Genomic DNA, 18,687 nt, shown 5'->3' with positions numbered 1-18,687 from the left:
ACCCTTCTTGCCTTCAAACCCTATGACAACTGGAAACTGAGCTCAGGACCTCTGATTAACCAGGAGACCACATTTCTGTGTCAATCGGATAGAGACAGAGGCACTCATTTCAAACAATCTGTCTCTCATTCATATCTGACTACTGACATGAAGAACAATGTTCCTTCCCTCAAAATGCTTAGTATTCTGAACACAATCATACCCGTGGACCCAGCAATGCAAACCCTTATTCACAGCAATAGAGCCATTGACAAGAACTCCTTCCATCAATAAGGGCTGGCAGGGATTTTATACTATTAATTCTTCCCAGTGACTGTCAGATTCAATTACATTAAAAACAGTGGCCCCTTCAGATTTAGTAGTATTCCAACCTAATGAATTCACCAAGGGCAAGTCATGTCTGACCACATTGCCTTCTATGATGAGATGATACCAAGCTGGAGTAGATATGCTGGAGAGTAGGACTAGGATTTAGAGAGATGTAGTCAAATTGGAGGATTAGGCCAAAAGGAATCTCATGAGGTTCAACAAAGATGAGTGCAAAGTCCTGCACTTAGGACAGAACAATCCCATGCACTAGTACAGGTTGGGAGCTAATTAACTGGGCAGCAGCTCTGCAGAAAAGGACCCGGGGGCTACAGTGGACATTAAACTGAACAGAAGCCAGCAGTGTGCCCTTGTTGCTAAGAAAGCTAACAGCATACTGGGCTGCATAGGTAGGTGTGTTGCCAGTAGGTCAAGGGAAGTGATTATTCCCCTCTATTCAGCACTGGTGAGGCCACATCTGCTTACTGTGTTCAGTGTTGGGCCCCCCACTACAGAAAGGATGTAGACAAATTGGGGACAGTCCAGTGGAAGGCAACAAAAATGGTGAGAGGACTGGGGAACATGACTTATGAGGAAAGACTAAGGGAACTGTGCTTATTTAGTCAAGAGAAGAAGAGACTGAGAGGGAACTTAATAGCAGCCTTCAACTACCTGAAGGGGGGTTTGAAAGAGGATGGAGCTAGACTGTTCTCAGTAGTGACAGATAACAGAACAAAGAGCAACGGTCTCAAGTTGCAGCAAAGGAAGTTTAAATTAGATATTAATAAGAATTTTCTCACTAGGAGGGTCGTAAAACACTGGAACAGGCTACCCAGAGAGACTGTGGAATCTCCATCTTTGGAGATTTTCAGAACCGGGTTGGACAAAGCTTTGACTGGAATGATCTAGTTGGGGCTGGTCCTGCTTTGAGCAGGTGGACTAGATGATTTCCTGAAGTCCCTTCCAGCCCTAACTTTCTATGAGTCTATGATTCTGTGAAGTTTAGCTGGGTGGGCACTAAAATTCTGGAGACCTGGACTCAGTTTCTGTTCTACTACAGGGATATTTTATGACTTAGGTATGACACCGCCCAATGTCTACACTGCAACCCGAAGGTGCTATGGCAGTTTATGGAAACATACACACCAGCCATAAACTAGCTAGCTCAGATTCTGAAAGCAGTTTAGCTTCAGGCTCAGAAACAGATCATTTATTTATGATCTGCAGTGGGTGCATACATACAAGATGCTTAGTGCAGAGTTGCCTAATTAGTTCCACAGTAAAGTGTCTCTATCTACATGTGCAGAGCTATTTGGCCAGAGTAAACTAATTAACATTACTGTAGGTTAGTACTGCTTGATACAAGTACTGTCCTATGGTGGCATTATTTATTCTACCGCAGTGCACATGTAGACATTGACTGGGGCTAGCTGGGGCACAAGGATGCTTCAGCCAGCCCTTCTGCAGCATGGTGAGCAGGGTCAGAGCAGCCCTGGGTTGGCAGGCTGACCCCTGGGACCTCCTGCCAGCCAGGGCTGCACCACCCCAGCTCAATGTGCTGTAGTTCCGGGCACACATGTAAATGCTGCACCTTGGAGCGATAAACTCCAGCATGAACTGCACCAAAGTTTATTCAGCGTGTTAATATCACATGTAGATTCATCCAGTGGGTGTTTCTCTGAGCCCCAAGTAGAGCAATTTACACTGTTGTTGGTACCTGAGCTAGTGAGTTGAAAGCTAGCTCAAGTATGTCTACACATATAATCCCACTTTTGAATTGCAGCATAGATGTATCCTTAAGCTCTCTGTTCCCCAGTTCCCCATCTACAGAATGGGATAACAGCACTTCCCTATTCACAAGGGGACTGTAAAGATAATTACATTAATTACTGTTAGGCACTCAAACGTTATGGTGATGAGGCACATGTGAGCACCCAAACTAGTAAGAACATTAGCCAAAAAATGGTGTAATGATTTCCCTCACTAAACTGCAAAACATGCACATAAGAGAGGTTTCTTCCTGAAGATAAGCAGCTGCTATTTGGCTTATACCCTGAAGCATAAGTTCTAGGATCCTTTGTAGTAACTGCAGATGATAGTCATTCTATTTCTATGTGTCCTCAACAGGAAAATTGACATGACTCACCAGTTCATACAGCAGTTCTCAGACTCGCAGAGGACAGAGCTGTATGTTGTGACTGAGGCTATTGAACTAATGGCGCCGCTGGTCATAAAGAAGACAATCCAGGGAAGAGGGAATGTCCAGATAAGTGCAGTGGAGATGTTTAGAATACAGGTTTGTGGCAATGGGCAAGTTGGAAGATGCAGCCAGCCTTGCAACTGCTTGTGTTGCATGAGACTCTTGAATCATCTGTCTGACATTTTACCCTAGCATAAATTCAGAATAGCTTCTTAAATCAGACAGAGAGAAAGGAAAGACATGGTTTATATGGAATTTTGTTCTATTAAATGTTATGTTTGTTAAAATGAAGCAGCTATCAAGAAGCCATGCCACACAGATTGCTCCTTTCTCTAGAGAAATTTGTTCAAAAGCAGCTTTGTTTAAAATCCATAAATAAGCAGAAGTCTATTTCTGATGAAGGAGCTAAGTAATCCCCCAGACTCCACTGAGAACCAGTGCTTGTCAGAGAGCTACTTGATGATTTATTGATCTGCCCCAGGAGTCTCACCAGAGCCTTGTGACCTGTGTTTGAATCTCTAGGGGCGGGGCAGAAGCATTACAAAGAAAGCGGTGATGATTCCTAAGGGCACAGTGATGGCATATGTGGTCGAGCCGCTGAATACCCAGAAGAGAGATTTCTGTATGTGAACTAAGCTAAGTGTGCATCATGTGGTAATATGTCCGGCTTTAGAGCTGTTATGTTCATAGATTCATAGATTGTAAGGGGCTGGAAGGGACCTCGCAAGATCATCAGGTCCAGCCCCCCTGCACTAGGCAGGAAAGACAAACGGGGTCAGGTGACCCCAGCAAGGTGACCGTCCCATCTCCTCTTGAAGATATCTAGGGTAGGTGATTGCACCACCTCTGGGGGGAGCCTACTCTAGTCTGGACACCTTGACTGTGAAAAAGTTTTTCCTAGTGTTAAGCTTGAAAAGGTTTTCCAGGAGTTTGTGGCCATATTCCTTTTGCTTTTTGTGGCCAACTCAGTGTCCATTTTTACTGTCCTCATAATATTAGATGGAAAGTGGTGGTTTTATCTTGTGGTTAGAGCTGTGGAATGGATGTACCATCTCTGATGCAGGTGTGACTCAGAAGTGCTGAGAATAGATTAATGTTAGCATCCTGGCTTGAATTACCTGCCATGGGGTCAGGATTACAAAAAGTTTATATCACTGCCACACATTGGGGTCAAGTAACTGCTGACATTGGGTGCTTTGGGTGCAAAGATTCCCAGGTTCCCCTCCCACCTGTGCCACTGAGTTGCTGTGACCAGAGGCAAGTTACTGTTTCCTGCTCTGTGAAAAAGGAGAAAATAATTAAAAAGTTAGTGGGAGCCTAATTAATGGGTGGAGAGTAGTGTAAGATCCTAACCTCAGATCAAAACATCATTAATAATAATTTCTGTTTCCTACTCCAGGTTGCCACAAGGACAAAAACCCAAAGGCTAGGAGTTTATTCCTGCATGACGGTAAACTATTTATTTAATTTTCTTAATCTAGACTTCTCAGGTCTCTTACCTTGTATCATTTACATTCTTTTCTCCCATTCTGCATCTCTCATCTAGCTTATTCACAGTAGCCACATCTTCGGTCTGGCTCATAGATGACTGAAGTCAAAATGAGTCAACATGAGTATTTGTTGAGCCAGATTCTCAGAGATTTATTCAAGCTGCTTTGCTGCCTATGAGTTACTCCAAAAATGTAACTGGGACAGGATGAAAATGCCACTGTTTGAAGTGTGAGGATGGAGGGAATGTGACTGTCACAAAGAACTTTACAAATAAGCTATTATAGATAAAGAATGGCAGCTGGGCTTGGGTTCTTAAAAGGTGCTCTCAGGATACAACAGTAGTGGGTTGAGGTAGAAAAATGGCTAGTAGATCTGCTATGAATTAAGACCCAGTTAGGATAAAGCAATTGAGCTGGATTATTAGTAGGGAGAGAGTGGTGTTGGGCTGCTTGACCTTCCTAGATTTGCACCATTCTAGCTGCTGGGAGCTTGAGATGCTCAGTTCATGGTTACTCACAACGCTATTGACAATCTGGAGAAAAAGGTCCCAGAGAAGGATTTAATCTTGTTATGTTTCTGTTTCCATTTAATTAAGAGCAATGACAAAAAAATGGTATTTTTCTCATTTCAGGTGTCAAGAATGAGCTGGTGTCTTCACTAACAGGCAAGTTGCATCTGCTTTGTTCCTTCATATTTTGCTTCCATTTCTCTGATCTCTACAGGCTTGAAAAAGGCCCAGCAGGAATACTAGTCATATAGTATTCACATGTCTAGTGCCTCTCACAGAGGTTAACAACATGTCCTGATTAATCCAAACTATACTTATCAGAGAGAGATCACCATACTTATTTCATTGCTGGGAGAAACTGAGGCACTTAGACACAGACATGCTCAGAGCCACAAAATGAGCCCCTGTCTATTTGCATCTTCCAAGTTAATGTGGGCCTTAAGGCCCACCCAGATAACTAATAGCCCCTACTGTGTGGGGCCAAAATGAGCCCCTGACAGAACTGGGAAGGAACTTTGGAGCCCAGAATTAGAGATGCAGCACGGCTCAGTCCTTGGCTGTCTGGTACAGCAGTGCTGTGACTTTCACTGTATCTTGCCTCACTGCTTGACTCCTTGTTTCCCATGTTAGCCCTATATAATACGAACATTACACAGTATTCCCCATTATTAATATAATAAGAACATTAAATAACATTCTTCTATGATTGGAGTTGGTAGAAGAACTTACCAACCCATTCATTTAGTAGCTTGCTGTGAACTAAGAGGTTGATTTTTACCTACTCAGGGTATGAATTAAGGAGGTGTTTGGGGGTGGGGCTGAGCCCACCCCCGGAGATGAGAGTCCCCCTATAAGGTTTGAAAATCATAACCTGGGTGGGGGGGTTTCCGATTGGATTGCTCCTTCAATTAGGTGGACTTGTTAATCAATGACTGCCCCCCCCCGACAAAGAATCAAAGTGTAATTCAAACCCTGTACCTTCCATCAGAATTTCAAACAGTAAAGGACACTGTTAAAGAAGAATATGAGCAGTTAACCTATCTGAGTCAAAGTCTCAAGCTCAATCTACTGGAAAACTTTTTGAGCTTTCTGCAGGATGGTGACATTGTATCAACTGTGCAAACTCTGGTAGGTTCTCTTTAAATCATTGTATGTGTTCACATTAAGCCAAGAAATGCATTGATTTGGTTCACTTGTGAAATGAGCACAAACCAAGTGCTTCTTATATAGAGATTAGGTGCACATTAATCACTCCAACTGATTACTCGCTACAACACTGTAACCTACCATAGACATAACAGAGCTAATTGATCAGATCTATTGGTAGACTGTGCCCCCACATGGGACTTCCAATGCTGAGACCAGTGGCTTTGAAAAGAAAATGTAGGTTGTGGGTTACAAAAAGGAAAGATTTAAAGTGCAGATTCTAATTTGCACATGCCCCTCCTAGGGTTACTGTGTTTTGAACACTGTATGTATTCAAGCAAAATAAAGGAGATTTAGTGTTAAGAAGAAACTATACTTCCAGGGGTTCCCAAACTGACAGATTGCACACCACCAGTTTAAAAATATACAACTTCAGTTCAACCTTAAGTACTGCCAGCAAATTTTGTCATATAAATAATTATAATAAATCTGTTAATGTGTACCACTAACAAGTGGCCTGCATATCACTGGTGGTACACATACCATAGACTGAGAACCACTTTAGCCATTACATCGGGGTGGGCACTTATTTCAGGAGGAGGGCTGCCTACTGAGTTTTGGCAAGCCATTGAGGGCTGCATGACAGGCAGCCGGGGCAGATAAATATTAATTTTCTAATTTTTTTAGGGGCCCCGCAGGCCAGATAGAATGCGCCTGTGGGCCGCATTTTGCCCACCCCTGTATTACGTTTACCATGGGGACAGATGACTGAGGAAATCAGTAATAGGATACAGAGTCTAGCCTTTTGTCTCTAGGTCATTGTTTTGGATCCTGCCTAGTGTGTAATGACTGAGATTTATTCCCATTTGCTTAATGGTCTCCATACAGTGTGAAGGAGACAGGCATTCTCATCACAAAAGTACCATGTAGTTGGCCAGTTTCAGAAAAGAGATCAAGGATGGAGTGGATCATGGAGACAGAATTAACTTCTAGCCTACTCTGCTGTGACCCCTTTGGATCAAGTCTGAGACACACTGGGCATGTCTACACACTCATTAATAACATGTGCTAACTTAATGCACCATAATCACCACTACTGCACAATACTACCAGCGCACGTCTTTCTGGTGACACAAATGTGCAGTAGACTAACTCTACTGTGCATTAGCACAGCTTTTGCTGTGACACGCAAATGTGCAGTAGAATTTATCTACTGTGCTTCTAGCATCTTGCATAGACACGCCCACTGATTTGGTGTATTTGTGTATCTTGCTGTCTATAAAGTACTTGTTCTTCATATAAACAAAGAGAAGTACCTTTTCAAATGAGATAGCTGCCACCTTGGCCAACACAGCTGCAACAGATGTGGTGACAACCAGAGCTAAAAGCATGAAATGATACAGATGGAGCAGAAGCATCAATACCTTGTTAGCTGAAGTTGTAACAGGTTAACCTCTACAGTTCAAACATAGAGGCAGAGCCATATAACACACTCCTCAGTGGTTATGCAAGTAAATAATTCTCATACTTGTTAGCCTGGTGCATGTGCACACATGCATGTGCACATGTTTCTGAAGTAGGCATCTGAACCCTGATTGACAGCTTTTCTCCCCTTCCCACCCTTCTTTTATTTATTTGTATCAGCTGGAAATTTCCCTAGCTGGGGGTGAACCTATGCACTCAGTGTTGGATTCCCTGGATGAAAATCTCCAACCTCGGGTGGAAAAGTTGCTGCAGGACTTAGGGGTTTTTCATGATGGTGAAAGAGGAGAAGCACATTTATTATGGCAACCATTACACTTCCTGTGTTCTTCTTTAGAAGGTATGGAGATATTAATCAGTATGGACAGAGAGTCCTAAGTTATTTGAAAATCTTCTGACTTGGAGAAAGCAGGATGGATCATCCTTATCCATGAGGAACTATGTCCCCATATACAGTTCCGTATTTTAATGTACTGGACTTCAATTAGTTTTGCGTCCAGTCACTCATCTGAGTTTTCTGCCTGGCCTTTTTATTTTTTAGAGGGTGGTAGACTTTCTATTGCCTTTGTGATATCTCAAAGTCAGGGCTCTCTTCTGAGAATTTGAGAGAACTCAGCCTGACATGTCCCTCCATCTACTGGTTCTTTTAGATCACTGATATTATTTCTGTTCGGTCAGTATGTTTTTCTTCCAGTGGTACATATATTTGGCAGATTTGGGATGTTATGCTCATAGGCATATTCAGGATATTCCAATTTGTCTTGTACAGTGTCATGCCTCTAGGCTATCAGCCTTACTGGAAGAACCAAACCCAGAAGCAAGCACTTTTCACATTATCCTTACCTCAGGAAACAGATTTTAACAGATTGGAAGCAGCAGTCTTAGAATGAGAGCTGCCTCATGTCAGGAAAAGCCCAGTCTCAGTATAACAAGAGTGGGGAAGATCCAGAAATATTTTGAACAGCCAACTGTCCATTCCCATTTGATGTTTTCTGCTACAGATCTGTGGAAAAATGGAATGGAACTTCACAGGTTTAGCTTCTTCCAGGTCACAGATTTCAAATATGTAAACTGCCTACAGCAGACAGACTGAACCCAAATGCATTCCTTAAAATAGGACAGGCAACGCTCCGAATGAACGTGCATCTTCGATCTAAGTCATGGTAGAGCAGGTGCAAAATTGACTTTGATGTTTTGTGGGTGGTGTGAAAATTATGACAAGCTGTTTGAACATGAGGTTCACGGAAATCAAAGACAAGGAGGGCTGTAATTTCATTTGCTATTTAAGTTGTATACATTTTTCCTTCTGCTAATCATGAATTTAGAAACAATATTGGTGAGAGGGAAGTGAAAAACAAAGATGTTACTTTCACAGCTTAAATAAGATTAGGAAAGAGTGGAGAAGTCTAGACAAATCAGTAAAAAGAAATTGGGTTACTTTTGCCATAATGATTCTCAACCAGAGAGTTCTCCAGGGGTGGGGAGGAGAGGCCGGGGAGGTGGGGGGGTGTCCCATGCAAAAGGCCATCAGGGAGGCAAAAGACATTGAAAGTTTTATTATAAGCTAAAGCAAACAAAAATCTGATTTCCCCATTCTTTACACAGCCTTCCCCTTCAAAATCAAGTGCTCTTTTGAAACAAATGTGAACACAAATGTATAGGTTAGCATTTTTATCATTGATATTTAGAAAATGTTTTACAGTAAATGAAAGGGGAGAGCATGACTTTGAATAAAAGGCAACTAACATGAAAAGGCTAAGAAAAAATGCCAGGGATAGAATGCCCCTTAGCAAGGCCCAGTCAGAATCAGGGGTGCTCAAGCCCAGCCCATGGGCCAGGTCTAGTTCATGGAGCCATGCCATCTGGTCTGCAGGGGTCCCACAGGTTCAAAAAGTTAGGAAAGTAGTGGCATTAACTGTTGCTCCCCTGCTGCCAAATATCTGGACCTGTGAGGAGCCCCTGAGCTGAATAGCACCCTAGATCAGCATGCAGAGATGGTTCCCACCCAGGGACACATAGGGGATGGCTGGAGGCAGCGCAGTATGTCAGTCTTTGTGGGTCACGGGGAAGGAGAGCTGATCTTAGTGTGTGGGGTCAAGTCTGTCCCATAGACTGGCCCTGTGCCACTCAACCAGCCCACAGCACCAAAAGGTTGAGCACCACTGTTCTGAATGGCTGTATGACTAGATTTAACTTTATTCTTCATGATCTCTTCTCTTGCCTTTTAGCGTTCTGCTTTGGGATTCTGCAGCCTTCCCATTTCTTATACATTTTAACTAACCAAGTCTCATTATTTGTCCTGGAGCATGTGGAACTTGGCATAGCTTCTGTCAAAACTACTGCTTCTTTACCATTACTCTGCATGTGTGTGTGTGTGTGTGTGACAGCATTTTGCTGCTGAAAATCCTATGAAGTCCATGGCTGGAAGGACTGTGGTCGGAAGTTAAAGGATTTCTAGGTTTAAGGTCAGATCTTCAGGGCTTTATAGAAAACAAGCAGAAAGAAAAAGAAGATGGCATGGGGGACTCTATGGCATGTTAAACCTTGTGCCTCACTAGAAAATCCCTAGTCAAATTCAGCACAGGTGAGGTGACTGATAGTTTCTTTTCTTGACCTTCCCTGAGGTTTTTGCTTTATTTCTTACAGATCTGGACTCCAGAATGCTGCCCCTCCTTGCAGCCTGTCTGGAGCAGAAAATGGTGGTCAAGCAGCTTGAACTGGTAAGATCTTTCTGTGCTCATATTTTGATTCTTTCATTTAACAACTACTAGTTCATATAGCATAGTTACCCTTCAGGGAATTATGTGCAGAAAAATTCAAAATTAAGTGCTGAGTCCCAGGGGCTGAACATGGCAGCATAGAGCTGGCATAGCCTGGCCCACTGGCCCACACCTTCAGACAAAACCGGACTGGCTCCGTGCCAGCACGTGGGACTCGTGGCACTGCAGGTGTGAGCCGTGGGCCGTTGGGCCTGGTGGACTCCGTGCCTCCACATGGGGCTTCCAGCATGCCAGCAGGAAGCTGCACTTGGAAGCATGTAATTGCACACCATCAGGCCAGACTGTCTCCGTGCCTCCATGTGTGGCTTCTCGCTGGAGTGCTGGAAGCCCCACATGAAGACACAGACCCGGCTGGCTCAGCCTGATGGTGCATGGCTCCCGCCTGCAATGCTGCAAGCCCCATGTGCTGGCGTGGAGCTGGCCCAGTCTGAGTTGATGGCATGCGCCAGTGGGCTGGCTGGGCCAGCTCCCTGCTGCCATGTGCAGCCCCCAGGACTCAGCTGAAGCCATGTGCCATGCAGCCACGACCACTCCAAGAACCTGCTGCATGCTGCTGCTGCTGGCAGTGGCAGGGGCTGTGCACCATGGGTGGGGGGGCATGTGGTTAGGGGGCCACACCCACATCCCCATGCCCACTCTGCCCTCCTGCAGGCTGGACCTCTCCTGTCCACTCACCAGCTGTCCAGTCGTGCACCACTGCGCTCGGTGCCTCCACATAGGGCTCCCAGGTAGAGTGCCAGGAGCCCCACAGAGTTGGAGGCACAGAGCTGGCCCAAGTTAAAAGACGTCGTATAATGCACAGTCATACATTTTATGCACAAAACAGTGCAAGCACATAATTGCATTATTCCCTGTGGTGTACACAGTGCTGATTGGAACAGATGTGAGGAGAGCTCAGAATAAGGTTTGGTTGGTATAGTCTGTATGAGATTCACCAAGGTGCTATATGAGCTAGGCATGAATATTATTGTAGTCACCCTAAGCCAGTAATTCTCAATATTTTTAGACTTAAGGCACCCCTTATTATACTCAAGGCCTCCTTTGGAAACTGTCAGCTCTTAGCTTTCACTCATTTGGTTGAAAATCATGCCCAACTGTTGGATTACTCTTTCTTTCCTATCTCCTCACAGCTGCCCCTTGAATGGATCTAGGATTTTTCAACTGCAGGTCAATCATGTATAAGAAATGAATGTTTTTCAGCAACAGGTTCCATTATCCACCCTGGGGGCCAGAATTTCAAATAATGTTCAGCAGCCTGTTGCTCTTATTGTGACAATGATGGTCAGATATCAGTACAGCTGAGTCCTCAGGATGCTGTGTCCTTTTGAAAATCTGGCCAGAGAATATGTTGCCTAAATGAAAAACAAGCTCTGGTTTATCTTTGCAGAAGCATGAGGGCTAAAGGGTTATGAACCAAGCGTGCACCAGAACATTGCTCCCTGATGCTAAAATCCTTCAGCTGCTCTCCACTTCACCTCTGAAGGGGACCCGCAATATATACCACGCATGTCAGCCAACACAGTTATACAGCAGGTTCTACCCCCTCCCAACACATTTTTTTTGCTAGGATAATGACACAATGTGACTCCAGGCAGCTTGGGAAATACTATGGACTCAGGAATTTCTTCCTCCCTAAATATTACAGGAGGGTCACGTGGCTGGAAAGTAGCAACAGTCTGTGCATGAGACTGCCTAAGTAGGTGCTGTGTAAGGTCCCTATCCAGTCACAGTCATTGAATCTCAAAGAGTTCCTACCTTAATATTCCCAGTGTAGGTGGCAGCCTGTTGCTATTAGTAGTCTCATATCTCAACTATAAGGAAAAGATTCCTTTACCTGCCCTATTGGGATCTGCCTCAAGGCATACTCTCTGCCAGCAATGGTTCCTGATGTGCATCCCTTCTGTATTGCAGGCATAGCTTTAGCAAATGGTGATGGACTGAGAACATCCTTTGATTTATGAGCCTTTTAGTTAAAGGAGCAAGAGTAAATACCACTTTTCCTGAGTATAGCATCCAGCAAGGCCAAACATCTTGGTTACCCTTTGCTTAGAAAATGTATACTGGTGTGATAACATCTTTCAGTAAAACTGGTATCAAGCTTCTGTTTATAGTTCTTTAGAATTAATTTAGTTGCTACTGAAAGGCATCAGATAGGAGCCCTGAAAAATCCAGTCTGTATTGAAGCATAGAACAGGTGATACCTTAATAACAATTGAGATCATGGTAGGAAGGCAGGCACAGTATAGTGGCACTACCAGCTTCCACACACTCTAGTACTTTTAACCTGAGCTAGAAGTACTACGTACCATGTAGCTCATTCAATCTTTGGCCTTTCACTGAAGCTGCCAGCACGGGAACTGATCAGTGCCATGTAGCAATGTCATTAGCAGTGCAGGCAGGTGTCCATTAAGAATCAAACTGTTCCTTCCAGCTCACTAGTGAATAGAGGTGTGATTTTTTTTTAAGATGCCCCAATGAATTAGGAGCTTCAAATGCATACTGAAAGTTGATAGGATTTGGGAACACTATTCCCTTTGGCTACCTTGAAGATATCATGTGCCTCTACACTGATTATATTGCCTTTTGTTCACTGCTAGGCTAGGATGGATTTGTGATACAGATTTACCACTAGTAACCTGTTATCCATCTTCTGAATCATGGGTTCTATACTTGCTGTTATGATCATTATGTGAGTCATGAATGGGTTTCAGTCTTACAATCACCTGATTGTTTTGCTCCTATGGGGCACTAGGGGTCTGGAAACCTTTCCATAATAGCATGAGGTCACAGGATGGAAAAGGTTAAGAGCTGCTGCCTTGAACCATTCCCTTCTTTATTTGTTCACAGAGCCTCATGGCTTGCAATTCAATGTTGTTAATAGGTAGTTTCCCCCATTACAAAACACATGGGTAAGCTGAAAGAATGCACAATATTTTAAGCAAGAAAATGACCTTCTTTGTCCTTTCCAACCTGCAAACAATTCTCATTAGTCCAAACAAATCATTCTACTTCAGCAGGGAGGAAATTTCAAGGGGGTGAACTGAGTGGGATGGTATAAAACTGCCAAGAAATGAATTGATTTTATTTGTTTAAACTGGATCATTGAACTCCACAGATACCTTTCATAATGACTGGAGTGAACCAGCACTCAAATATAATCAATTGATAGAGTAGTATCTGGCCAATGTGAAAATAATGGGGGAATAGAGCTATTTTAAAAAACTAATAAAAGCCTGCAATAACTTAATGTATTTTCAAATGCAAGAGTGTCTCTAAAAATGCAGCACAAATCATGAAATAATCTTATCAGCTGTTGCAGAAAATTGTAAAAAGAAGGCATTTTTTCCCCTATACAGGGTTCATGGGGAAAGTATCCACACATGACTCTTAGGCCACAGCCAGATGAGCATGAACATGTGGTATGTGGCACCGCAGACCCATCTGCGGCACCACACATGGCATATGAAGGCATTCCTTGTGCTGCTATCTTGTAAGGGGTGGGGGAGGAGGGAGGAGTTGACTCTGGGAGATTCTGGGGTCAAAAAAACCCATGCTAAAAAAAAAATGGGGAAGTGCACATGGCAGCAGCACACACTGCCCAAAACTGAAGCCTGGCCAGCTGGAGACACACTCCAGCTGCCAGACAGGCTCCCAGCTGCAGGAGCACTATGGCTGCAGCTCCCCAAAGCCCCCAGGACCCTAGGTAACACTGCTGGGGAAAGCACAGTTTCTGGCTTCAGCCTTCCCTGCCTCACCCAGGGTAACCTGTCATGTGCCAGACGGTACGTAACACAGGTGTTTCTTGGGGACAAGTAGCAGTGGCACAAAGTGTGCCACTGCTACTTGTCCTGTGGGGAAACAAACGTCCATGCTCAAGTGGATGTGGCCTTTGAGGCTAAATGAAATGCAATCTAGATGTACATAGAAGTAGGAAAACAGATGGTTAAGCTTGTTTAAAAACATACACTCATTTCTGCCCTGACTAATAATTCATGCACAGCTCCTTTGACTTTACAGGAGGTTCACAGGTCATAAATGGGGAAAACCTACAATCTTTATTCTAATAAACTACCTATTAAAGTGAACGTAGGGAGTTCAGAATTTCCTCCCCAGTGTTTGCCAGGTGGAAAAATATTGAATCATTAGAAAAAAAGCATATTAAGGTTATGCATGAAAAGGTACTTGACAGAATTTGCATTCAATTAAATGAATTCTCACATGCTCTTCATGAAAACCAACGTATTTTTATAGTGACTAGCGCTGTACAAATCTGAATTATAGCTAGATCTAAAGAGTAAATCCAAGATTTTCAAAACTGATTGGTGATTTCAAGTGTTTCTGTTTAGTTACTCAGCCAGAGACTCATATGGTCCTGAAAAAAAGAAAATCCAGGACTGGACACTCATAATCACTAGTCACTTTTGAAACCCTTGTCCTGTCCCTCTAAGGGTCATATAACTGCTTTGCTCTCTTCTGTTCTGCATTTTCATGCAATTCAAGACTCCAAATGACCAGGGTAGGTCAGTAAGTTGACATGCCAGCTCATGAACAATGATTCATTTGTCTTTTCAACTGTCAGAGGATTATTATTTTTAAAGTCTTCCCTCAATCTCTGATATTTATCTTTGCAAAGATGGATGGCGTCTTGGAATGGATTCTTTCCAGTGACAAAGGAAGCATGTTCGCCCTGGCCTTTTTCCTGGCAGAAGAAGAACTTAACATAACTATAGAAATGTTGCATATTTGTGGAGTGATGCCAGACACAAGCAGATCTTCTCTCACCTGTATTTGGAACAAAGCAGCCCAGTCAAATCTGACTGCATTGTATGCATCCTTGTATGGTTTCTGGATTTTAAGTGAATAATGCCATTTTTAAAGGGGGCTGTTAAAATATTAAAAAATGCAGATCAACATACATCTACAAACCTTTACACTAAAGAATGAGATTTGGTAAGGTCACTTGAAATATCTGCCCATAAGCATCTCAAGGCTAGAATTGCTTTTGGGTACTCATTAGAAAAAAGGGACTGATTTCTAAGGGCCGTACCTGCCATCCATTTTAAGCAGAATTCACTATTGATTTCATCAGGGAATTCTGCTTAAATATGGATGGCACAACATGGCCCTGGGTACTGCGATCTATCAGATAAAACTCTAGAAATTGGATACAAACTATTCTGGATGACTGTAAAAAGGAGTAATTTCCCTTATCTCAATATTGACTTTATTGCAGTAAATTGCAAGGACTGTCAGCAACCCTTGTGTGCAGAATAACAGCAAGGAAAAAGGTACATTATTCCATAAACAACAAATTAAGGGCAAAATACATCACACAATCCCATCTGGTATAATCTTTCCCAAGCACACAGCAAGTTCAGTTGCATGGTGTATACAGTGAGCCTTTGGTACATGCCAGCTGCTATGTGCAAGAAAAGGTGGTGATGTTAACATAAATCTGAATGTGGTCATAGGAAGAGAGGCAAGCCAGCATGAAAACCAGTGGAAGTGAGGTCACCACAGCAGTATCGTCAGGGTCACCAGTCTCACTCTAAGTGCTTTATGGATAATAGGAACCAGAGCTCCGTGGAAAGAGAAAAAGAAGAGGTGAGTGCAATGACCACGTGTCCTAGAGTCTTTTTTTCAGACTGGTCTATTGTCAGGTTTTCAGATGAGGTGGACCATCACTTCGTAGTGCTAAGAACAGGTGTAATGTGCATAGTAAAGGTGGGTGTGTACATGTGGCAGGTGTCACTGTAAGTACTGATGTCACTGATGGTGATGTTTTCAGCAGTGAGAGGAATATGTGATCTATAGAACTCAAGTAACTCACCAATTAATATTTTGGAGAAATGCCTAAAAAAGGATAGATCTTTTATTAAACTCATTTATAGAATGTTCTAAATACATAGATATCACTTTAATAAGTGTAGTATAGAGGCCAAGATAAGCCAAAACAGATCAGTCTTCCTTATTTTCCTAGATTTTGAAAGCAATATCTAAGTAAATATTCTCTTTTAGATCACCAGCTGAGTATACCTCTCTTTCAGATCACCTATTGAGTAGACCACTCTTACTCCTTCATCATTTGTATTACATGAATCCCTGTGTGTGCTCTCTGTTTGTGTGCTTATGTTCATCCTGAGTGGTCAAAATTTAGTCAAGGATTGTCTAACGAATTGTGTCTGTTTTTAAGATTTATCATCTTACTTATATGGCTAATTTAGTTTTGGTCCATAGACACATATTTGATGTCAGTAGCTTTCAGACAGACTAGAGATCTCTATTAAAGAGATTTGAACTAGATCATGTTTCATCACTTATACATCTCCAATTTATTTGGAGAATGGTTTTTCCCCTAATATTTACTGCAGCTTTTGTCATTTCTATAAGTGCTGGCATCTGAGGCATCTGAAACCAGACATGACTAGTGAGGCATGTAGCTAACTAAAGGGAATTTGCCAAGCATATGGGTGTTTCATACTGAGGTAAAGTTATCAGCCACAGATGACATAGTGAATGCCTTACTTTGAATGAGGGAATATGTTCGTTCACTTTCACATTGTATGACTCACTAACCTAATTTTTGGACCTGCTGTAGATTTATCTGTCAAAATCAGTAAGAGAGAATTAGCAGTTTGACTTCTGTACAGATCTTTTTATAGCATATTAAATTTTTGTTATTAACTTTTAAACAATTCTTATCTAGGATGTGTGGATAACCAGTTTTGCTCATTCAATACTAGTAGTTGTTTTTTGGGTTTGTTTGTTTTTTGCTGTAAGTAAAGCAAAATCACAAGGCCAAACTTTTCAAAAATATAATTACCACCCTTGTAAGCCTAATACTTGTGGTTCAGTTTTTCCCCGCAGATCAACATCAATGTGATTAGAAGTGTTGTGCAATGTGCCACATTTTAAAATCTTTACTAAGGATCCTTAATGTTAAAAGGGACAGCCGTTATTAGTAAACTCTGTATATTGGGGAACTTAGGAGGGTGATTCTCTCCTGCAAAGGAAGTGAGGGAACTCTACCCTGTTTAATCCATCTATGTAGACAGGGACAGAGCTATTTTGAAAGGGGTGTGCAGATGTGGTGCATCATCACAGAGAACATAACACATATTTTTCTCCAGGTAAAAAGAAACTAGAAGCTTTACTAATATTCTAGGGGCCTAGAGCTATATTATTCATATTAAGATTGAAGTGAAAATAAATATAACTTTACTGGAATATGCATTCATTTGATAGATGTAATTTGCTATATTATGTATTAAAAATGCAACAAACTAAGCAAAAAATACTCAAAAGATGTTGTCTCTTTTGCCTTGTAGGCATTAGAATTAAATGTACATCTCTTTCAGATTCATAAAACAAAGTCAAATGTTCCCCTGCCTGAGTTAATGTTTTAACTAGAGTTAAAAAAGTGTCTGCAGGGCTGTTAAATAGGAGATACAGTATCAGCATAGCTAGCAGACAGCAGAATTGAGAAAGAAATAGTAGCTGAAGAATATTAAAAAAAAGAGGCAGGCTTGTTAACACCTGTGGAATAAAGAGTTTATAATGAGCCATGAATTCAAGTGACACCCTCACTTCTGCCTGAATAGAAATGCTGCTGCCACTGCTGGGCAGCTTGTTTTAAACTTTGGGTAGAGCAGGAATCAAAGGTGCAAGTGCACCATTGCATCTCCCCATCCACACCTGTATGTAGACTTCTGGGATCAACAGAAGCCTCTACATGGATGGCCTTTGCCTCCACTATGTTATCCAGTTGCACTAACCTCTATTTCATTGGTTCCCAACCTTGGGGCGCAACCCAAAAGGGTCACCGGGGGTCCTCAGTAGGGCCATGAAGGGCCGGCACACACATGCACATATATGTGCGTGGCCCAGAAGCGGCAGGTGGGCAGGTGGGCAGAAAGGGACCAATGCACAGAAAGGGGGTCAATGGCAGCTTCCCCGCCCCTGGGCTGCTGCCACCACTGCCACTGCACTCAGCTCCCAGCAGCACCCGCAGCACCGGGTCGGGAGGTCCTGTTGGTGGCCAATTTAGAGTCACAGCAAAAAAAGGTTGGGAACCACTGTTTTATTTGTTCCAGAGTTGTGCTTCAAAGGACTATGTTTGTTATGGCTTCTCCCAACTACTCCCCAAAGGGATTTGCTTCTAGTTTGGCAGTGACTATTTCTACATAATAACACAGGGTCAGGACCTAAAAATGTTCACTTTATAAGTGGGGAGTACAGAGAAAACTAGTCGAGTTTGTCCCTAAGGCTTCTGCCAAGACATGAAAAATGCACTCAGACCTAAAAATCCCACCTCCATCTCCTCACCCCAAGGAAGGTAAATACACTGATCAAAACTCCTAGGCCAGGTATGGGCAACATTTTCTGGCAGCTGGCTCAAATGACCCTACATGGGTCAGAGGAAGGCTGGCACTAGGATCCATTCACCTCTGCCACTTCACCCTGCCACCCAGCTGTGGTACAGCATGGCCATAGATCCCTCTACACCAAAGCCTCTGCTGCCAGGCTATGGCATAGTGTGAGCAGAAAGCCTCCTGTTGCCAATGCTGTGGCTTCATAGTTTCATAGTTTCTAGGGTCGGAAGGGACCTGAACAAATCATCGAATCTGACCCCTTGCCATGGCAGGAAAGAATACTGGGGTCAAACGACCCCAGCAAAGTGTATATCTAGCCTCCTCTTAAAGACCCCCAGGGTAGGAGCCAGCACCACTTCGCTTGGAAGTTGGTTCCAAATCCTAGCCGCCCTGACCGTGAAG

At 42.9% G+C, this 18,687-nt stretch overlaps 1 protein-coding gene across 2 annotated transcripts in view; it reads left to right on the top strand.

Moving 5' to 3' along the window:
• LOC109320291 (gasdermin-A3-like) overlaps positions 1–17,074 on the top strand; it is a 21,735-nt gene extending 4,661 nt beyond the window's left edge. For both annotated transcript variants that reach the window (XM_019550320.1, XM_019550319.1), the window contains exons 5-12: positions 2,434–2,602; positions 3,029–3,128; positions 3,906–3,956; positions 4,629–4,661; positions 5,494–5,633; positions 7,296–7,473; positions 9,780–9,853; positions 14,547–17,074. In XM_019550320.1, the coding sequence (XP_019405865.1) occupies positions 2,434–2,602; positions 3,029–3,128; positions 3,906–3,956; positions 4,629–4,661; positions 5,494–5,633; positions 7,296–7,473; positions 9,780–9,853; positions 14,547–14,777 (976 nt within the window). In that variant the 3' untranslated portion in view covers positions 14,778–17,074. The remainder of the gene's footprint in view (positions 1–2,433; positions 2,603–3,028; positions 3,129–3,905; positions 3,957–4,628; positions 4,662–5,493; positions 5,634–7,295; positions 7,474–9,779; positions 9,854–14,546) is intronic.
• The last annotated feature ends 1,613 nt before the right edge of the window (positions 17,075–18,687 follow it).

The sequence above is a fragment of the Crocodylus porosus genome, unplaced genomic scaffold, assembly GCF_001723895.1.
Source record: "Crocodylus porosus isolate Cpor-Errol unplaced genomic scaffold, CroPor_comp1, whole genome shotgun sequence".
NCBI classification, from domain to species: domain Eukaryota; kingdom Metazoa; phylum Chordata; order Crocodylia; family Crocodylidae; genus Crocodylus; species Crocodylus porosus.
The sequence above is the reverse complement of the archived record's forward strand: the minus strand, read 5'-3'. Positions and strand labels throughout refer to the sequence as shown.